Source organism: Cryptomeria japonica, chromosome 11 (assembly GCF_030272615.1).
Source record: "Cryptomeria japonica chromosome 11, Sugi_1.0, whole genome shotgun sequence".
Taxonomy (NCBI): domain Eukaryota; kingdom Viridiplantae; phylum Streptophyta; class Pinopsida; order Cupressales; family Cupressaceae; genus Cryptomeria; species Cryptomeria japonica.
The window spans coordinates 618378013-618401975 of record NC_081415.1 but is presented as its reverse complement, the minus strand read 5'-3'; the positions used below and the strand labels follow the sequence as shown (position 1 = coordinate 618401975).

The 23963-nt window shown below is 38.4% G+C and overlaps 1 protein-coding gene across 2 annotated transcripts in view; it reads right to left on the bottom strand.

The window, feature by feature from the left end:
* Positions 1-7623, bottom strand: part of LOC131063132 (uncharacterized) — a 33073-nt gene extending 25450 nt beyond the window's left edge. For both annotated transcript variants that reach the window (XM_057996897.2, XM_057996896.2), the window contains exons 1-2: positions 7156-7623; positions 1008-1120 (exon numbers count right to left, since the gene is read on the bottom strand). In XM_057996897.2, the coding sequence (XP_057852880.2) occupies positions 1008-1120; positions 7156-7192 (150 nt within the window). In that variant the 5' untranslated portion in view covers positions 7193-7623. The remainder of the gene's footprint in view (positions 1-1007; positions 1121-7155) is intronic.
* Positions 7624-23963: the final 16340 nt, after the last annotated feature.

The following is a 23963-nucleotide window of genomic DNA, read 5'->3' as shown; positions in this document are numbered from 1 at the left end:
GTTACCAGTAAACTCCATTATAAAAATGTGGACTGCATACCCATCCCTGCACCCACAATTTATCGAGACTACATTTACATATAATATAACCATCTCCTTGTTCATTTACTTGTGTACCCTAATTTGATTGGTGTCCCCATCCCTGTACTGGTACTGTAACTGATATTGGTATCACTGTGTCTCCTGGTAATTATGGGTTTTATTCATGCTTTCTGCATTTATTTTTTTGTGCACGCTGCAGTTTCGGAGTATTGGTCAATTAAGCACTTGTACATACATTTATGGCTAGTTCATGTTGAATTTCAGTAGTGTAGCCAGGAAGTCAGCATTAAACATGTACAAATATCTATTGTGGTGTTTGTGCTAATCATAGACCGTACAAATTACATATGATTAAAGTCTTGAATAAAGTGATAAAGTTGAGCAAGGGCACAATAAATACTACACAGGCACTACCCTCTCAGCCAAGCAGCAAAATAAAAAATATAAGTTACCGTATAAAGGCTGCAGATAACATACTGAGACAAGATTCTTTGAAGAAATCAAATTTCTCATGGACAAAATAGCAGTGCTATATAGAAAAATAAAGGTTCACATGCTTGCATTTCTTATTTCTGAAATGACCATATCCTTTCTGTATAACATGTATTAGTTGAACTACTCTGTTCCTTCTACTGCCCATTTTCTTATCCAGTATGCCTGTCATTCACGAATGTTTATGTTAGTTTATGACCATTTTAGGACTATTGTCATGCTACATGGAACATTTAGAGCCTCTTCCACTCAGCTTTGAGTAAAGCCTTCTTTCAGTAACTCCCTATTTGTTTAATCTTCCAAAATCTCATCTTCCAGCACTTATTTATAGCACAATTATGGAAACACGGGGCAGGAGGAAAGAACTTAGAACAAATTTGTATAACAAATCAGATGCTTCCATGGAATGTGGTTAATTTTCATTTTAATCCATCCTGAAACATAGAAAAAAATTACAAAGAGAAAAGAAGCACCTTAACAGAAGCCAATATGGGTGCTGCATTGTGAGCGTGGTGTTGCACAAAGAAGAGACCCAGCGATGGTTCATTTGCCACAAGTGTGATCGTCTCAGTCAAACTTTCATGCACTGCAATTCCCAGGGTACCACATGAATAAAGTGAAATTACTTCACTTTGAAGTAAGGATAGAAATTCGTGAATCATAAATGTTCTCCATGCAATTTTAAAAAAAAATTGTAGTCATTGATTTAGAACTAAATGCAAAAAGTGGCCTATATTATTTTGTAGAGAGTCAACACTGCTGATGTTAAATAAGAGGAAGTGCACCATTCTAGCTCATTGCTATCTTTCTTCACAACAATATGTTTTAACCAAATAAGGTGTAAAATATCTCATCAAATTGACATGCAGGATTAAGCAAGCAAATCTGTACGGTATTACCATTTGCTAAAATTATGATAGCACAAGATTGTGGCAAATTTCCAATTGTCCTTTCATAATCCTCTTCTCTTCGCATCTAGGGAAGAAGAGCTATATTTGTATGCTATGAAACAGGCACACAAACTCCTGTCCATTTATATTTAAAACTTTATACAAATTTGTAGAAACATAAAGAGAAGATTCCATCATACATCTGAATTTACTATTACATGACTTTAAATATTTGAAGTAATCTATCACCAAGTCAATTATTAATGAGTAAAAGCCTTGGCAACTTGTTCTATTCTGATCATTCTTGAACTATTTTCTAAGATGTTGAATGATTACCACCAAAAGAACTTCAAACTTTAACTTTAATTAAAGACACTTGCTAAGCTGCCCCTTGATTTGCCTGTGTCCAACTCACACTTTGACTGTTATAACTTATAACTGAGCCTATTATGATACAGCCGGATATAAATCCATGGGAGCCACATTAAGCCCAAATCCAGTATACCTGGTTAGAATGCTTTTGCAAAAGGAGCAAATAATAAGAGATGATTTATTCTGAGCACCACTTGTGACATGTTAATAAGCTAATGCTAGAATGGAACAGATAATTACCAATTCTCAACACTTCTAGTTTTGAAAGTTGAAACATGCCCGTTGTGGGGCTAAACTATACTTGCGACTTCCTTTGAGCTCAATGTCACCTTTGAGAGGTGCATATATTGCTAATGTTGCAGACTTTTAAATTCAGTGAACCATGGGGACGCGTCCCCCCCCTTTTTGGGCGCGTCCCCCCGTCAGAGACGTCTCGGGGACGGGGGGACGGGGACGCGACGTCCCCCGCCGTCCCGCCACCGCCACCCAAACGCCGTCGGGACGTGGAGACGTCCCCGCGTCTCCGCGTCTCCCAGGGAGACGTGGAGACGTCTGGGCGTCTTCTGGGAGACGCCTGGGCGTCTCCCCGTCCCTCAAGAGACGTCCAGGCATCTCTCGAGGGACGGGGAGACGCCCAGGCGTCTCCCGCGTTCCCACGCCAAAAAAGACAGTTTTTTTATTTTTTTAAGTTTTTTAATAACATGTGCTTTTTGGGGGGGGTTAAGGGGTAACCCTAATTGGACGTGGGCCCCACCCTACCCCCCAAAACAACACAAAAGCATGTTTATTTTGGATTTCACTCTCATTTTGGAAAACTGATTTTTTTTCCAGCAAATTGAAGAGGAGGATATACTTGAAGAAGATTGATTGAAGGGGTGAGAAAAGTGACTGCAAGCGTGATAGGAGCTAGAAGAAGCAAGAAGAAGAGGAAGAAGAAGATTCTTCTACACTTTGGAGAGATTTTTCAAGCACAAGGTAGGGTTTTTCAACTTCTTCTTGTTTTTTTTTTGTTTTACTTTCTGATTTTCATTGTTCTATGTCATTTTTGGTTTTTTTTTTCCTATTCATCTCAAGACTCAAAATGAGATTTGATGTTGAATCTTGAGGGCAAAATGATTCATCATTTTGCCCTCAAGATTCAACATCAAATCTCATTTTGAGATGAATAGGAAAAAAATTTAAAAATATATTGTTAAACAAGGCTGATTTTATTTTTATTTTTATTTTTATTTTGTGAAATGCAGTGTCAATTTGAAAATTTCACAATGAGCTCCCAAGGCACGAGTGAAGATAACATGGAAATCCATTCTCATAGTGAGAATGATTCAGAATATGAACCTGAAAATGAGGGGGGTGACCATGGGGCTGATCCTGGAGCCCAATCTAGTTCTATGGCAAGTGCACCAGCTAGTACAGGTTGCCCTTCAGAGTTGTTGGCACCATATGCTAGGGGTCATTTTGATCCTAAGTCTCCTCTAAAACAGTTTGCTTCACAAATATCAGTACAAGGCACTGCATCACATTCAAGTGGGGGAACAAGGAAGTGGAAGTGCAATATTTGTGACAGAGAATGGTTCGGTAGCATTAGCAGGGTGAATGCACACTTTCTGTTTTGGAGAGGAAAAGGCGTGAAACATTGTAAGTTTTTGGAGGAACCCAAAAATATACAGTACAGAATTGAGTTTAACAGGCTTTGGGGGGTTCCAGATGACACAAATATTTCAATGCCTACTACTTTGTCTGCTAGGGCATCACTTCACGACAGCCAGAATGTGCCAGTGCCACATACTTCTCATGCTTCGCAGGCGGGAGGAATGATGTTTGGATCTCCATCTACTTCCACTTCTACTGCTGCCAGGGCTGGGAAACGTAGGTTGCATACACCACAGAGCAACCCCATTGCTGATATGTTTAATGTGCAGCTGAGAGATGAGATAGATGAATCCATTGGCAATTTCTTCTTTGCCAATGGCATTCCATTTCATGTTACACGGTCTCCTTATTATAGGAAGATGATGGATATGGTGGCCAAGGGAGGACCATCTTATGTGCCACCAGGGGAGACGAAAATGAGGACCTCGATCTTGGATAAAAGCTATTCCAAGATCAATATTTTGATGGAGAAGATGAAGGCATGTTGGGCAGCATCGGGGTGCAGCATAGTTATGGATGGGTGGACGAACATTAGCCATCGTCCACTCATCAACGTCATGGTCACATGTGCAGAGGGCCCATACTTCCTTAGAGCAGTTGATTGTACAGGGCATCGTAAAGATGCTGATTTCCAATTTCAGGTCCTCAGGGAGGCTATTGAGGAGGTTGGGCCACAAAATGTGGTCCAAGTAGTGACAGATGCAGCCTATGTGTGTAGAGCAGCAGGGAGACTCGTTGAGGCAGCCTATAGACACATTTGGTGGACCCCATGTTGTGTGCATGCCATGAACAATGCACTCAAGGACATGGGGAAGATTGATTGGATTAGAGGAGTGGTCACCGATGCGAGAGATGTGCAGATGTTTATCTGCAACCACCACACTTCACATGCACTCTTCAGGACCTTCGCAAAGAAGGAGTTCTTGAAACCAGTTGAGACTAGATATGCATCCTATTTCATTCTCTTGGAGAGAATGATTGAGTTGCAAGAGGCATTGCAACTCATGGTTATGACTAATGAGTGGAATAGGTGGGTTGAGGCCAAGACAGAGCAAGGGAGAAGGGTGAAGGAGATAGTGAAGAGTGATGTGTTTTGGACTGATGCGAAATACATTGTCTCCATCATTTCTCCAGTATTCCAGGTGATCAAATATGGGGATGGGGATGCACCTAACCTTGGAGAGGTGTATGAGTGCATTGACTCTATGCTTGACCAGATGAGGGCTGCTGTGCGAGTGAAGGACCCCTCTCTAGCATTCTACAATGAGCAAATCCGGCCTATCATTCAGAGTAGATGGGACAAGTTGAACACTCCTTTGCATATGGCTGCCTTTGCCTTGAATCCTAAGTGGTACAAGGCTAGACCGGGTAGAATGACACCGATTGAGGATGATGAGGTGAAGGCGGGTTTCTTTAGGTGCATAGAGAAGATGTTTGATTCCAGAGATGCTGGCACAATGCGCACTGAGTGGGGAAGATTTGCCACTCTTAGAGGTTATTCAAATGCGGCAAAAATGAATATAGACACTATGGCACAGGAGGACGCACTTTTATGGTGGACTTGTCATGGCCCGAAATCTTTGACCACCACTCTAGCCATCCGTCTGCTATCCCAGGTTTCCAGTTCTTCAGCTGCTGAGAGGAACTAGTCTACATATAGCTTCATCCACTCTCTTAAGAGGAACAGACTTACCTCTAAGAGAGCAAAGAAGCTTGTGGCTGTACACAGTGCTTTGCGTCTCATTGACCGCAAGACACTTATGTACAAGGAGAGTCCAGCGGCACGATGGGATGTAGAGCGAGAGGAGCCTTCACAGATTGATGAGGATGATCCTACCACTGCAGATGCAAGGCTAGTTGGTGTGAGCTTGAGGGACCTTGATCCTCAGGAGTCCAGCAGTTCCAGTGAGGAGGAGTTCGCAGATGATTAGAGGCCTCCATTAGCTACAGTTTGAGTTTTCACTTTTCAGTTTTGTCATTTTGTATTTGACTCGTCTCTTTTGTAATGCTATTGCTACACGTATTTGTATTTGGCTACTCATTGTAATGATGAATCATGTAATCATCTTTATTATTATAGACTTTGCAATGGCATCAGATATTCATATTTTTGGTTTTCCTTTTTCGATATTCATATGATAGAAATGAGAAATCTCCAATTTGACAATTTCATTTGTCAAATTTTATTTACTTTTAGCAATTAGTTACGTATCACTAATCTAAGTAATCTTGGTATTTCCTATAGTTTCATTTGAAATCTAATTCTTATACTGTTATACTGTTATACATCTTTTCAAAACTAGTTTTTCAAGTACTATATGTATATATATGAGCACCGCCACCCCGCCACCCCCCCCGCCGCCGTCCCCCCGCCGTCCCCCAATTTTAGGCCCTTGGTCCCCCCGTCCCGGAAACGCGTCCCCCTCATCCCCTCGTCCCCCCGTCCCCAACGCCCATGGAACACAATTAAAAGTTTTAATTGTGTGCCCAACTCATGCCAGTAATAGCCTGTAACTAGAAAGAAAACCTCAAATGTACTAATAAACTCAACTGAATTCACCAGTTTTCCTAACCCGTGTTTGACTATTTTCTCTTAATATAGGACTAGGTACTGCAAAAGATTCTAACATATCTACTATAACTGATGCCGGTTGTTATAATTTTGCTTGCAGCTTGTATTTGGCCTTGTTACTAGAGGGATCTAATTTTTTTACCCGACGGAATAAGTTGAATCTTGGGCTTGGGCTCTGCCTTAGTACGGTCTAGCTATAAGGTGAAGTGCACAGAGGTTCGATTCTCCGCAAGTTCATACTCTTTGAAAGCTGGCTGCAATTTGGAGTTGACTACTCTGTCTTTAGTTGATAAACAGAATTCGAAGTGAGAGGGATTTTGAAATTCCTATGTTTAATTTAATAGGTTTCCTCAAAAATTCTACTTTGAACTAAAGCCTAACCATATAGGCTATGAGTTCTTATTGTGGGCATCAAAAAAGTATTCAATTTGAATTCAATATTAATTCTTCTAATTTATAAAATTACTATTTTTTTCTGCTTTTAAGGTAGTAGCTTTATGGAGGGAATCTTTCTTAAAATATTTTACAATTGTTGAAAATTTATAAATAGAATATTTTCAAACAGACCTATTTAAAAAATTTCTATAATATACAACTTTCCTTAAAATTTGTAAAACCCTCCCAAATCTTTAAAAAAAACTACAATAAGCTCATGCTCTTAACCCCTAAAAATCAAATTAAATTTTATTTTATTTAAATATTTTATTAGTAAACAATATAAGAAAGGCGGCCATTGGCTTGTTTTACTTTCTCATGGAAGACGAAGCCTAAAAGCTTTGCGTAGCAAAGCAACATCAAATCAATACAGCAGAAGTCTTACCGAAGCTAAAAATGTCAGTTCCGCCTACAACATAAAATTTTATTGGGCATTAATTTATCACAAAAAACAATCAATAAGATTAAATACAAACCTGTATAGAATATTATCAAGCTAAGTAAAGCAGAACTAAATCACACCAACAACAAAATACAATTGCCCACGGTTTTTCTTAAATCTGACCACAACAAAATGCTTCCAGATACATTATGTCAGTGGGAGAAATTGCATTTCAAAGCTTTAAGGACAGAAATGTTTCATCTTCATTTTACAAGTTTACAAACGAGCAAGTAAGAATTTATTTACAAATTTCGCACCTTGGCTAAACCCATCAACGGGCGAAAACTGAGACATTTCGCTGAAAGTGATTTCTGATCAAAACTAATCAACCAATATATGTAACATATTATTCGCCAACGCCCCAGAAATTATGAACTCGACCAAGAGCAGAGATAACTTACAGCCACGGGATTATCAAGAAGTGGATAATTTTCCCGGCAGCAAATTACGAAAAGGTCGAGAGCAATGAAAACCCCAGCACAGCACATTAAAGGATGCGGATGATGAGGGATAGGGATATGGTTTTTTAGGTATTGACGATAAATTGGATGGTGGACTGGTAGATCGCGGGTTCGAATGCACAAAAGATGTTTGAATTGAATGGTAGGTAAGTACAAGGCGTCTTAGTTGGAAATCACGCCGGCGTTAGGGTTAACGGAAAAATGTTGCAGTGCATGAGAACGATTGTCCCACCAATCACTCGATGGTGAGTGTTGTCCTGTATGTGACATGATTTTAGTTGTGCTGCGGTCTGGGCTGAGGTTTATCGTATTGTCTATATTTCATGTTTTAATTATTATTTACGATGAAATGTTCATTTCATTTCTTACTATTAGTTATAGGATACAGCTAATCTCCATTAGTATGAGAAAGAAAATCTGTAAAATGTAATGGATTTTTATGTCATTTTCATCATTCCAATCTTTATGTTCAGTCTCCACAATACTGTGAAAATCTTAAATATCTCATTAAAAAATTGTATGTCATGAAGATATCAAATTTTGTAGGTGTGTCATTTTGTGTGGAGAATAGTGGGAGCTTTAGTTCTACATGTTTATGCATCCATTGGATGCAATTAAATTTTTTTAGTTCATCAATCATGTTATTGAATTTATTGTATTTCTATAGTTCATTATTTATACATATTTTAATAATTTAAATAGAATTTTTTTTTTTTTTCTATTGGCTTATATTAGTACAATCATTGCACAATTCAATTTTTTTCCTTCCTTTTGAAACAAATTATTTATTTTCATAGTTATATTAGACAAGACATGGAAAAAAGAAAATATAAAAAAATCTAAGATTGTCTATCTTATCTTCTATAGTGCAATGGATAAATATTATCACATTGAATGCAAGAGAATGACATGGAATTATTGTGGGAACGAGTTTTTGATAACCTCCATTTCAGCTACAAGTAGCTTCCACACATACACTGGCATGTTTCTGCATCGCAATTTAGTAGCCTCTTTTATGCAAAAAGAATTAGAAATTGTGCCAATTCATTGTGGGTTCAGAAGAGTACCAATTTGTCCAGAGTCAACAACTAGTAAAGTCGGGAGTTTATGATGCTTTCATGGTGATTCCAATCGGTTTATGCACCAATTCTAGGAAGCCAAATTCTACAACCAACCAGCATCTTCACTGTCAGAGAAAAAATTTAATTTAGGCCATTTTATGTTGTATCTGGATGTGGGATAGTGAACCAGTTTTCAATTCCATCTTTCTAACATAATTTTATATTGTGTCTAGTGTCATCCTCAAGGCATTAGATCCATATTTATGCATTATTCTTCAACATTATTTTGACTTGACATAGAGTTGTATCTTTAGTTAGAATGAATTGGACATAGTGGCATCCATAAGTTTATAGATATTTTCATTGATTTAGGTAATTACTTTCAATTGGCAAACATTTGTGTTACATTGCTAAAGCATTCCCCCTTTGAAATCTCATTTCAAAATTTTCAGTTTCCTAAATAGATAGAGCCTACTATGGTGTTTTCCTTTTTTTATATGGACATAATCTAGCTAGCGTTCCATTTAGTTTGAGTTAAAGTTTGCATTAATGATAATTAAATCATATTCAAAGTTTTGTCATTGGTTTTAAGTCCCCAAAAAATCTATTTTGGATTAAGGCAAAAACAAGTTTTGAAGGGGCCTTGAAACCCTTTACAAAATGATTCTAAGAGATATAGAATCAGATAAAAACATCCAAAACAAAACGGGTTAAAAGGATAAGCATAAGAAATAGCAGTCAAAGAGACATCAAAAGCCCAGCCGAGCACAAAAAGATAGCAAAGAGACCAAACCTAGACTCAGACAGATCCAGCAACTAGAAAACAGAAAACGACCCAGTTAAATAAGGCTTTTGAGGGTCTCAGCAACCTCAGCCTCAAGGGCATTCATGGTATCAGCAACAGACTTCGTAGCTTTGTAATCCACATTCTAAATAGCTACCTTTTTCTTCATGTTCCCACGGGTCCTTTGGCAGGGTCCTTCACCACCTTGAGTCACCTCAGCGTCATCCCTAATAATAACAACCACCCTATCTGGTCGTTCCAGACTATTTACCATAGTATTCATAACCACTATAGACTATTTGACAATTTTGTGACTACTAACCATAATAGTCTTAAGGGTGTCCTGGATCTTGTTATAGCCTTCCTCAACATAGGTAATGCAATCCTCTAGCTTTTTCTTCAGTTGATCAACCCCTTCACCCGTCTTCTTGATATAGTCCATAACCAACTTCTTCTCATCCTCAGTCCAATTCCCTTCATTATTCAGATTATCATGAGTAGAACCAACAGGGAACACTTCCATTTTGCTTCTCAGGGCTCTTTGGTTGATCCTTATCTCCTTAAGTTCATGAAACAACCATTTGAACATGTTGAAAGTGTCAATAGCATGTTCACGAGCCATGCCCATCACATTTTCATAATCCTCCCTCTTATCGTTAAGCTCATCACTTTTGGGATGAAGGTCTTCAATACCAACTGCACCCACATTACCAGTCTCCTTATGGGAAGAAGGAGAGGTCGAGACATTAGGGCATTCAGGGTCCTTATCATCTTTTGTCTTCTCACTAGAAGAGGGGGAGCCATTCTTAGCAAAAGTAGAGGGGGAGGACATAACAATGTTCTTTTGCCCTTTGATACCCTTCCTCACCTTAGGTTTTGAACTCGAGGGTATTTCAATTTTAGTTTTTTTTCAGGGGAGGGGAAATGTCTTCAAAACTAGACCCAAAGGCTTCATTATCAGAGTCGCCCGCACTAGTCTCATCATTCTCAGAAACAATGTGGATATAATCATCAGGGGGAGGAAGAGCACGAAAATGGGCATCAATAAGGACCAGTAGGCCTTCATGCAAGATGGGAAACTTGGAAGGGTTCTTGCAGTGGTCACTAAAATTAACCCTAAGAGATGACATGAGATAGAAAGGGAAATACATCTTCACATAATGGTGGAAATGATTCAAAATAACAAAGTGGTGACCATACACCCTGGTATAACGACCATCCAAAGTAAGGTAATTCATAATTACCTTGAGAAGCTTCTACCAAAAAGACTTAATGACCGCAATGTCATAGTAGTTGGTCGTCTTTTTAACAATTTTGGTCTGCTCCGCCTCCTTCTTGGGGGAATTCTACACAGCTTGCTCAGTATACACTTTATCTTTGTAATACTTCATACCCTCCATAGATAACCCTGTGACCTGTGCAATAAGGGCTTCATCAATAAGGACCTTCCGACGAACAATTGTTCCATCCTTCCAATTCTGAGCAAAATAGTTTGTGACATCCTGATTTCTCCCTTGTAGCCTCTCAATGTAGGGAGTGAACCCCCCTTTCTCCAAAATCTACCATAGCTTCTTTTCATTCTTCAACTGCACACAGCTAGGGGGCTCGATTCTTTTTCTCGCACCACCCATTTTATCTTGCTCTCTGTTACACTCTCTGCAAAGAATTTTCAAAGGAAAATTAAGACTCCAAAAAATGTTTAAAATCACCCATAAAGCATAGAAGATTTTTTTGTGAATTTTTGTAGTTAGATTGGTTTGTCTGGTCATAGAAGAATTTATCCTTGAGTATAGAAATATCGATTTATATTGGCTAGCTTTGTTGTTGAGGGGATTTCTATGAATGTATGTCTTTGCTAATAGCAAGGGTTGCTTGTTAGATGACAATTATTTTGATAAAAAAAATAAGAATATAAACAATTGATTGTCTACAGTAGTTCATTACTCTCTTTTGAGAGTTTATGCAATTTTATGAGATCACTCCCATTATATAGCTACCACTACAAATTCTCTATTAACAAGAAGATCTGGCATAGTCCATAGTATATATTTCATTTTTTGAGATCATTCTCAACAAATTTAAACCTACCTAATAACTAGATGAAAGAAAAAGAAAATTTGTAGGTAACCCAAATAGGATTACCAATCTCCACTAAAATTTTCTAACAACCCTTATCAAAAAAATCTAATATAAAGCTTGATTAGACGAAAAAAAAATAGAAGGTTGATAGATATGTTATTGCTTCCTCTCTAGTCTTAATTTTCAATTTTGTTGTCCATGTTGTAGTGTTGTTGAATTAATTACATGAATTTTGAGTTATAAATTAATTATGATTTCTTTATAGGAGAAAAATTTTCTCTGATTCATGTTAACATTAACAATCAATTACTAATAAAAGAATGTCTTCATTTTCTTCCTCGCTACAACTATGTATAATTTACAATTCCATTGCACTCAATCATCTAGCATTCATTATGTTTGAAATTGGCCTTGCTTCTATATTGCATTGTTTCTAATTGCATAAGCATGATGCTTTGTTACCACACTTAGTTATAACTAGTATTTCCTCACCAGGTATACAAGCCTTGGTATCAAAGCCAAAGTTTGTTAAAGCATACACACTTGTAAGGTGAGTTGAACTTAACTCACGATATATTTTTACTTCAAACTCAATTGCATGGAAAAAGAAGTTTGAAAAATGCACTTCTTAAGTAGGTTGATTTCCTACTTAGTAATTGCCAGCAAATTCATTGAACGTGGCAAGGTAAATAATATCGTGGGTCTCATACAACCATAATTGCAAGAAATGCAACATTACCAGGCTATTGTGTGTCTAAACTCTCGGGTACTAGTTCTCGATATGAGTAGTCATTGCAAATGGGTTATGGGATGTTGGTTTTCATGCAATATTTGATGCCATAATAGACACATTTTTGGGCCGCCATGGTTTCCTTCATGCTATTTTATTCCATCTCATTCAACTGGCAACATATTTTCCCCATATATTCTAGGTGTTTATACTGCTACAGTTTTTGTGTTGTTAGTCTGATTTTATTAGCAAATGGCATCAAATCCTTGAAGTATCATTACATGTTTTTTATATCAATTTCAGGTACACTTTTCATTAACAAATCTTCACCCCTGCTATACTAATTTTCTTTTATGTTCTTCAGTAATTTTATTTATTTATAAGTTTTCTATTGTTTTGTTTGGATTCAATTTTGTGCAGCTTCAAAGCTTCCAAAACCTTATTTATCTATAGTTATCTTTCTTAGTTATTCTCATGTATTTCTAAAGCTTTCTAGTCTATGAGAATATATTTTATCGTTGAGTTTTTTTCTAAAACTAATCTAAATTATTCTACTATTAAATCATCACATGAATCCCAATCATTACAACCACGAAGAGAACTTGACAATGTGTCTCTTGTTTAATGATGGGATATGTTGATGAAAATCTCTAACACACTTCAATCAAAAATAATATTGAATAGCACTATGGATAGTGAAAACTTGATATGAATAAGTGTTTATTTCATTAGTCAATATTTTTTAATTTGAATTTTATCTTGTGGATGGTGAAAAATTAGGGTTTCTACCACAAGAAGGATAAAAACCTCTCATTTTTACTTGGGGACCATTACATTAGGGAAGATAGTAATTTGATAGATCTAAACCTAAGAGATCTAAATGTTGATTAGATTATAGGGGTTGGAGTGTGTCTCTTCTTTCCCTTGAGTTGAATTGATTTATTGAAGATGTTGAAATTAGGGTAAATGTGCTGGAATTGATGTAAACATGCATAAACAATGAGCTATAGTCATCGGATTGAGCCACGAACTTGGATCTGAGGATTGTAAGAGGATTCAGACCTGTTCCTAGAAGGCGCTTTTGATTTGTCGAGATCAATGTGATGGTCACTCTGGTCCTCCACACTTTTCTCACTCTAATGGAGGAATGATTTGTCATTGTAAACAAAGATTATCTTGAAGATCGCAACTTCGTACCTTCTTCCTACACACAGAAAGAAGAGGAAAAGGGTTGGAAATAGGGGTTTGCCTAAGTCAAACTCTAGTTTAGGAATTAACCTTAAATGAAATATTGCAAATACTGAAATAAATAATAGAATGATATACCTCAGATCTGCAATGATTGATAATGATGTTTTTCTTCTTGAATGTAATCACATATATGTTGTATGAAATGGCATGAACATGACAAAACCTTAATCACACACACATGGTTGCATATGAATGTTGTAATTTGCTCCACAATTATTGAATGAAGAGTATGTAGCCTTGAAGACCTCCACAAATGCTTGATGATGAACACTTTGATGCTTGATTGCTTGAATGTGACAACTTAGATTTCTTAGGATAAAATTAGGTTGATCAAATGTCTTTATATATGAGGATCTAGGTTAATTTATTGTTTAGGCCAACCTCCAACGGTCATATAGAGCCACCAATTTATTTTCTCGTCAAAGAAGTGGATCTCACCCCTTCCTTGAAAAAGGGGCCCCAAAGAGGGGGACTAGGGTGCTAGCACCCTAGTCCTCCTCAATTTGGGACCAAATTTTGGGCCAAGGGAGGAGGACACCTCTCTAGGGAATCACTTGGTAGGTGTGAACATTAAGCATAAAAGCTGGATTTTAGGCATTGAATAGACCCAATAGGAGATGAGGGGGAGATGCGCTAAAGTAGGGGCATGAACATGAGGTGTAAATTGGTCGAGTGGCAATTTTATTTTATTTTGAATAAAGGGGTAAAAAATTTATTAATAGTCAGACACAAGCATTACATAAGAAAACGAGAGCCTCAAAGCTCCAGAAGAGAACAACAAACCCAACCAATTATCAACCAGCTTCATGACTGTCCATATCCTCAGCAAAGATCTTATGCAAATCTTGACAATAATCTGGGGAAAGATGCTCCCAACCCTCAACTTTCCAATCATCACCATGTTTCGAGGCCCACTTAGCCAAACAATCAGCTGCTCTATTCCATTCATGAGGAATGTGGATGAAAGACACCTTCCCCATCATAGCACTAGTTTGCAAAATCTGGTGAACAATCCTTGCTAGCTGCCAATTAATTCCACTCACCTTCTACTCAATCAACAGATTAACCATAATCTGTGAATCTGATTTGTAGATAACCTTATGCCACCCCGACTCAAAAGAACGCTCCAGGGCATAGAAAATTGCCAATCCCTCCATAAAATTTTTAGACTGCTGCCTTTTATGCACTGAAAAGAAGAAAAACACTTCCCCCATATGATCCCTACCAACACCACCAATCCCAGCGAGACTCGGATTACCCCTAGAGGAGCCATCGGTGTTAATCTTAATGGATTCATCCTATGGGGGCAACCGTCTTCCCATCCTATGAACCTTCTTCATAGCACGTCTACCTCTCCTAACACAAGCTGAGATAGGTGACATCTCCTGCAAACCCAACCTACTCACTATATCAGCCTCTCCTCTATCCAGAGGAAAATTCACCTCACCTTTAGCTTCCACCATCTCCTAGATCATTCCCATGATTCTATTCCACACTTGATGAACTAGTAGTCTGACTTCCCTAAAGATATTCCTATTCCTCTCTAGCCAGATTTGCCAAAGGATGAAAATGGGCCCAATGTGCCAGACAGTTTGGAGAAAAGAGGACGAAATAGGAGGCCTGCCCAAACTGCTCCAAAACTCCACCAGAGAATCTGTGTGAACACAAGGGTGCTTCCACACCCCCCACCAGTAATGCCAAATCAACAACGAGAAAGGGCATCTGAAGAACAGGTGTAAAGAATCCTCCTCCCCATTACCACACAAAACACAGATGGAAGGCTCATGGAACCCATGCTTACGAATATTGTCCCATGTTAGACATCTATTCAAAGCCAAAGTCCAAGCAAAATAGTTACACTTCAGCCAAGAGAAATTGTTCCAAACATATTTCCACCAGTGCACCTCCTGTTGGCATTATGTGAACCGATATGAAGACATAATGATATTGTATGTTGTCATTGATGTCAATATGTGACATGACGTGAACCGGCACATGTGACGTGTGAGAAGAGAGAACTGACATATATATATCAACCAGTATATATGCCAAAGTGAAGCAGTATATTTGTTCAAGATGAACCGACATGTCAAGATGAACCGACATGCAGTTATGGGAACCGACACATGGAAGCATTGTATGACTACCAGTTGGTAGGTAGTTTCCACTTCAGGATTTTTGGTTGGAGTACCTCAAGCCTGTGTAACTCAATCGGTGATCGTTGTGTGATGAGTTAGCAGTATAACGAAGAACAGATCGTGTTGCCACGTAAGCCCTGTGCGCGTGAAGGATCTTGCATGAAGAAGACTATCCCTATCTACCTTGGGAATGTACGAAGTTTGTCAAACGGTGATAACGCGTGATGGGTTATTAGCCACCATGAAATCGGTGGATAATGGACGATGGAGAATGTCTTGAGATCGATTCAAGAGTGTTGCATTTAATGCAGTATGATTCAACGGTCAGGATTGAACCGTTTGAATTGCTTAACCTAACAGGTTTAGGGTTTAGGGTTTTTGCTACCGACCTGACTGTTTCCTATAAGGTCGATGTTGTGTCTCTTTCTAAGGTCATTGGCAAAAGTTGTATGTATGTATCCAAGGAAAGTGATATGTAATTCTTGCCAGACCAAAGGAGAGAAGAGATTGTTGGTGTAAATAAATATTCATTTTGGATATTATTACACTTTACTTAAGTTAACTTAGGATAATGCATCTCTTCGTAGTTTGGATTTGAGACACTTAGGGAAGTGTGCACATAGGGATAGAGCTTGTAGGAGAAATTCCACCTTTTGTGGTCTTATTTTGCTGTTACACTCCACATTCGGTGGGTCATCCACCTCTTGTGGAATATTATATTATTTCTCCTACCTACCCCTAGTATTTCTTACCTACCCTTGTTTCTCATTGAGCCACATGTCATATTTGTGTGCTCATACATCCATATGGCCTTGCCTATATAAGCAGGCCTATATTCATTGTATTGGTTAATCCAGTTGATCATTTTGCATATTGATGAGAATACAGTTTGTTCTTGTCATTCTATTGTCTTTTTTTATGCTTTTCATTGTGCCTTTGATCTTGGCAAAATCCTACATGGTATCAGAGCCATTGGGGCTTCATTGATTGGTTTTTGGAGACATCGTGGAAGGCTTCTATTTTCGGATTCAGGGATCTTCATTTTTGGGGGGCGTCATACAGCGATTTGGACATCACCTTTAAATCTGGGAGGCCGTTTCCATAAATTTCGACTATAAAGTCGACCTATATTGGTGAGAATTTTTTTTTCCCTATTTTGACTATTATCGTACGGATTTCGAAATTTTTTAATTATTTTTTTGAAAAAAAAAAAAAAAATTCGAAAAATCAAAAAAAGCAATAAAAAAAAATCAAAAAATATATCAAAAAATTTTTTGTTGGATTTGGGGGTCTGCAGACCCCCGCATACTCTGTAGTACTCTGTGTGCGCTACAGGCGCTGCAGACTGTACGTCGCCGCCCGTACTTGTCCTCAGGCCCCGCTCACCGACACCGGCGCCTAGTTCTCCCGGCTTCCACTACACCCGTCCGTCGTCGTAGCCGGAGCCGCCCCCGTGCCTGCTCTGGCCGCCCAAACCACAACTCCTGCCCAAACCTCCTTCCGCCGACCGGGACCCAGCCACCGTCGCCGGCCAGAACCTCCGGCATCGCCCAGTCACCACCAACCGCCACGCAGAGCCCAGTCAGCTGCTGGAACCCGCCATGCGGCACACGCGCAGTCCATCCGTACACCCTATCATCTCCATACGCCCTGTCAGATCTGTACGTCACATCAGCTTGCACAATCAGCAGTCCGTACAGTACAGACACCCAGTTAGCAGGGAGGCGAAGTTTTCGCGACGGTCATACGGCTGTCAAATTTAAGACAGTGAATTGCTGACATCAGCACCACATCAGCAATTTTTTGAAATTTTTCAACCCCTCTCCATTGAGCTTTTCAATTTTGCAATCCAACTTTGAAAGGCCATATCTTTCTCATTTTTGCTCCTTTTTTGGTGCAATTTTTTTTGAAATGGGCTAAAATTTCATGATCTTCATAGTGGTGTGGTTATTTTCTGATTTTGGTGCACAAGTTTTTCAAAAAAATTGGATTCTCTCAGCTGTACCTGTCCAATCCTCAATTCTGCAACTTCAAAGGCCTTGTTTGAGCTCATACGACCTCCTTTTCAGGTGCCATTTTTTTTGAAAGTGTAGCGTCCTAAAATTGCGACACTTGCAATTTCGACTGCATTTTGGTCTTCACGATGGCGACACAACACGCAACTTGAATGGAGACCCCGAAACCTGATTATGACACTGAAAACTGCATTTTCTTGCACCCTGGCCTGAACCTCCTTTGCACCCTGCTATCCCGGGAGGTGGGACCAGAGCGCCCAGCGCCCTGGTCCTCCAGGACCATGGCGCCCAGCGCCCTGGTCCCTGGGTCCTATTTTGGGCCCGGTCTCTTTTGGACTTCGGGTCTTTATGTTTGCAAATTGGAAAATTATCTTTCCTGGTCGGCCTAAGGTCGGGAAAATCAGTCTATCAGCCCTAAATGACAAGTATATAAACTACATTTTCCTCTCTCATTTGGAGAGAGACATACATGACAGAAAAAGCGTGGAAACTATACTCAAGCATTCAAGCATTCCTTCAAGCAATTGATCATTTCAAGTCTCCATTCAAGGCCAAGTGTTGCATTCAAGACAAGGATTCAACCATTGAAGAGGAGATCACATACTACATGCTACATACAACATACAACATACAACAAACAACAACATCTATACCTTCGCACATAAGGATACAAACATCCTTACAATAAGGTATTAGTACTTGTTTTACATTACAGACATTTACATTTACAACATTGCTCATTTCTTGGTTAATTCCAAAACCGGGGTTTGACCTAAAGGCAAACCCCTAATCCCTAACCCCCCAATCATCTTCGCTTTTCTGTGTGTAGGTTGCAGGTACGCGGCTGAAATTGAAGATCTGGAATCCTTGTGCAGAGATGAACAGATCCCCTTTCGTTTCGCGGATTTTTCAGAGGACCGTGGCGCTCAGGCGCCATCGTCCCAGCAACTTTCGCTCAAATTTACAGGACAACGTCGTATCGACTTTTTACTGCTAATTCCAGGTCCGCAGCTTCATACTGTATTCCTATCTCAGTTTATAAGCGAATCTTTCTCACTTTCCATGCATTCCTAGCTTAATTCTTCTATGCACATTCTTTACAAAAGAGGGTAGCATTGTTGTCATAACCCTTGAAACTCATTTAACATCCAATCTTGCATTGCGTGGGATTGGATCTTGTGGGTTTCAACCCCTCTTTTGAATGTAAAGTCTCTCCCCTAAGTGAAAACCATCAACCCTAGAGTGAATCTCCCTTCTCTCCCCTTGGAGTTGGAAGAGGGGAGAGCAACTAGGGTTCGATCGTGATTTTCCGCTTTACATTTTGGTGAACCCAATGTGAACATCCTTTCTGATTATTCTTGGTTAGATCTGAAAATTGGATTCCTTGATTACATTTCCATTTTTGATCTTTTACAAAATTTTAGAGGTTAATTGCATAAAAACCCTAAATTTTATTTTTAGTAATTAAGCTTGTGAAATGTCTAAATGTTAATGCTTGTTTCAGATCTACCCTTCTATTACAAATTACCAATTCATATTTGTGCTTTAATTTTGAAAATTAAGTGGTTAAGTGTTAAAACCCTAATTTTTGAAACCCTCTTGATTCAACCTTTGTCCGACAATTTCACTGATCAAAACATCTCCAAATCAGCTGTAACTTTGGATTCCACAATAAAATCACAATATCTTTCATCCCTGAAAATTTGGAAAAAAGTTGCGAGGACCGTGTGCACTCCGAGTGCCATCGTCCCCGACATTTTTTCCGAAATTTCGGGAGCTAGATTTTACTGTATTTTCCTGCTAAAATCCAGAATTTTGGCTGATTTTATCAATTTTAACACCTTCAAAATTACAGTCAAAGTTGGTCTAGGGATTGCTTGGATTAAGGCTTCTAAACATTCAAAAATCATCGAAACTGAAATTTTGTGTCAAAATTGTGTTCTTACTGTCCTAAATCTGAAAAGTGTGTTTGCATTCATTCGAAATTTCAATGCTTTATTCAAATTCTTACAATTTGTGACTTTTGAAATTAAGTGCTTAATTACAACAACTTTAATTTCCGCTTTCAAAATTGAATTTTGCGTGAAATTGAGTCAATTTTTAAGTTTCAAAATTTGCATTGCTCTTGACATTCCCTCTAAAATCATAAAATTCAAAATTTCAGTTTCCCTCTCTTTTTCAAAATTCAAATTTTTGCATTTTTCGACAATCTTGGTAGGGTTCAATTGCGAGATTGCAACTTTAATTTGGCCTATCTACAGATTGTAAATCACTCAATTTTTTCAGATTAGCTCTAAAATCATCATAACTTTCATCCCTGCAAATTTCGAAAAAAGTTGTCGGGATCGTGTGCACTCCGAAGCGCCACGGTCCCTGACATTTTTTCTGAAATTTTGGGAGATTGTCCTGATTGTATTTAACAGCTTAAATCCAGAAGATTGGCTGATTTTACTGAAAATTGCTACCTCTAAATTCAAAATTTTATTTCCCTCTCTAGTGCATGAGTTTTACAACAATAAGCCCTACTTACACTATTCCCGTTAGATGAAGCCGTAGAATTAAGTCTTTCCAAGGTTTAATTACCGAGGAGATGGAACCTAATTTGAATAGCCTTTTTAACGAGGACATGGGTAATTCCTCTAATCCTCCTAATGATGAAGAAGCTCTCCATGAGGTTTCTGAAGAACAACTTTCGAAATTGGATAACCAATTTGACGATTTTCGACAATGGATGTCTCCAGAATACCCCGATAGTCAAGCTCTTCCTTTAATTGAGGGTCTAAAACGTATGCTTCAAAGTGATAAGAATGGAATTGATATTTTGCGTGGTATTGCACACATTGTGGATTCGAATGTGATGCCTATGAAGAGTTGTGCTGAAAATTTGGGTTATACACAACCTCCTACTCAAGTCAATCATTCTATTCCTTTGACGACTTCTATTGCTAGCATACCTACCTTTACATCAAACATAATGGCTACTTCTACACAAGACATTCCTCCTGTGATCACCAGTCATGGGGGCAATCCTTCCTCTTCAATTAACCCTCTTCCTTCATTTAATCCGACTTCTTCATTCACTCCTTCAATGAGTGTCCCTATTATATCTCCACAAATGAACATGACGCAAGGGGGCAATTCATTCAATCATTCCATTCCTCCTTGTAGTGTTCCTCCTGTCCAATCATCTCCTATGATTAATTATCATAGGGTCCCACCACCTTACTCTTTACCTTCTTTCAATAACATAATACCTCCATCTCAATCTAATACATCTAATATGAATTCTTCGACTGAAGCGACCATTAACAATCTTGCACAAACTTTCTCTTCTTTACAGCAACAAATTGCCTCTATGAATCAATCTAAGTTTAGTGTGCCCACATTTGATGTTGCGAGCCCACTTTCTCTTGACATTGTTCGAGCTATTCCTCCTAAACATGTTGAAATTCCGCATTTGGAGCTTTATAATGGTAAAGGTGATCCTCTAACACATGTTAAGACTTTTCAAACAATTTGTACCGATTTTGCTTATGACCAAAGGTTGCTTGCAAAATTGTTTACTAGAACATTAAGAGACAAAGCCCTACAATGGTATTGCTCGTTGCCTTCCTATTCTATTACTTCTTTCGAACAACTTGCAAATGCTTTCATTCAACAATTTCAAAACAATATAAGTCCTAAAGTTACTTTGATTGATTTAATGCATTGTAAACAAGGTGTTAAAGAAAAAGTGACTGATTTCATTGGTAGATATAAGCATTTGTATGCTCAAATTTCTTTTCCAGTGCCTGACAATGATATTCAAAGAATCTTTATTTCTAATTTACAAAAAGATATTCGAGACAAACTTCTATTTTCTGAGTTTACTTCTTTCCAACAGTTGTGTGCAACTCTTCACAATTATCAACTGACTGTGAGTCAAATGGAACAATCACATCCTATGGCTCCGAGTGATAAGGGTGATAGCAGTCAACAACCATTTGGGAAGTTTAAACCGAACAGAGATTCCATCAAATTCAATGAAAACATCATCAACAACAATGTGAATGCAGCATCAGGTGTGCCTCCTATTTCTAAATTTGTCAAGAAAGAAAGAAAGTATACTCCTTTGAATGAATCGTTGCATAGTATTATGAATAAGTTATTGGAACAAAATGTGCTTACTCTTCCTCCTATAAGGCAAATTGATCTTGCAAAGATTAATTCACCTTATTTTGATAACAAAGCTTTTTGTCAATTTCATCGTCAGCTTGGGCATGATACTGAAAAATGTTTTTCTTTAAAGGGTAAAATTCAAGATTTGATTGATAATAATACTATTTTTGTTTCTGGAGTGAATGATAAAGGCAACACATCTGTAGCTCCTCCTAATCAAAATCTTCAGATTTTCACTGATCCATTACCTTCTCATACCTCTAATGCGATTGAGACTAATGATTCCTCTCTTTCATCTGATGGTCTTGTGTCTATGACTCTGAATGTGATTAACTTTGTAGAGCAGCAAGAAAACCCTAAAGAACCTTCCATCACATTTGATTCCAGTGAAACCATTAGGGCACCTGATGGTCCTTTATACATAGTTGCAAAAGTCAAGAATACACCTTGTCGTGGAGTGCTTATTGATCCTTCGTGCATGGTTAACGTTATTACTGAAGAATTTCTTTTTACTTTGCAATTGAATCAAGTGATATATGACAAAACAGATGTGATTGTGAAACTATTTGATGCATTTTCTTCTCCTGCAATTGGTTCTATTACATTGCCTATTGAGGTCCATAACAAATCCCTTGATGTGAACTTTGCTATTATTCCATCTTCCGAACAATTTCGTGTGAAGCTTGGCTATCCTTGGCTATCTTCCACGAAAGCTATCGCTTCTCCTATTCACAAGTGTTTGAAATTTCCCCATAATGGTGAAGTTGTTACTGTCAATCATAGTCTCTTTAAACCAGCTGAAAGAACTTCTAGCGTTCCTCTTGATTACTTTTGGCCTAAACAATTCCAACCCCTTCCTCCGCGAAGTGATCATCTTTTCAAATCTTATCAAAAGTGGAAAAAAGATATGATCCTATCTCGAAGTGAACCTAGAACACCCAAACTTGACATTCCTATCATTCTTGAGAAGGAAGTTCTTCCTTTGAAAGATAAAACTAATGTCTTTCCTCAAGAAGATTCCCAACCCATCCCTATGGATGTGACTATGCCTATGATTAATAAACTTCCTAAAAGTAGACCTATACCTCCTCGTCATGATGGACTTGGTCTCCTTCCTAAACCAAATATTCATCCCTTATATGGAGTAGTTCCTCCTCCTTCTTTTTATAAAGAGAAGAGACCTTCTTCTTCTCCTATTATCCAGCCTAAGAGACCACAACCTAAACACCCAAGTGATAAGGATGAGAACATTCCTCCTCCTCAATCTTCTTCACTTCCTACTAAGACTAGACGAAAGCGTCGTCTTAGAGCTCAAGCAGCTGCTTCTCAAACTTTGCAATCTCCAAAAATACCTTCAACAAGCATTATTCCATTTTCTCCTCAGCCGACGATTGAGCCGAAATCTCCTAAACATAAGATGCATGATGGTCTTGATCCTGTGCGAGTTAAAGATCCTATTTTTATAAATCTTGATGATGATATAGATGAAAATGTTATTCATGATGAAAATGTTACTCCTCTTGCTTCTGATAGTGAATATGAACTTGTTGATATTGATAAACATTTATCTAATGAATTTTCTAAAGCACTTATCCTAGCTCCTAGACAAGAACAATGTGGCTCGGAACATGAACATAGCCCTTGTTTGGATCTTGTGATAGCTCCATCTGCTGTGTTGGATGTTCCTCCTCTAGCGTGTTCCCTGCCTTCCCGAAACATTGATCAGCAAGATCGGGGGGTAGATGACGTGCTAGACTAGTTACATTAGCATAGCAGATTCTCTCCTCCTCTCTTGTGTTACTTCTTCTATATGTTACTATCATTCTTCTATTTGTTGTCCTTGGTGTTGCCTACTTGAGGACGATGCAAAGCATTGAGATCTCTTTTGGTCTCTCTCATGTTGACTCAAAAGACACATGTGTTCCCTTCTTCTAGGTAACCTTCCTTGATTGGGGAATGAAGAACAATTATGCATACATACATATGATATATATACATGAATTATCATACAGCATACTGACCCCGAGGAAAGCGAAGTCACCTCGTGCTTTGTGTTTTGTATCTATTATCCTTGGGCTTATCTCACACTTGGGGGCTAAATCCTTGCGATAACGTGCTCCTTTCTCATTTCTTATATGTATCACTACCTTAAAGCAATCACCCCCGGTGAGGCGTGTGCGATCGTTTTAACGTAGGGGGGCATACATCCCGTTCATATCTTTTCAAGATACTTGAAAATTTCTTGACAAATTTAGCTTTGCCTTGAAAATTTTTGATATCTTTCTTGCATGACTCATAGTGAGGGAACCTTGCTACTGACAGTCATGGTTCTCCCTCGTGATCTTCCCTTTTACTTTGTCAATTGAAGCCGTAAGGTCCTTAGTCCAC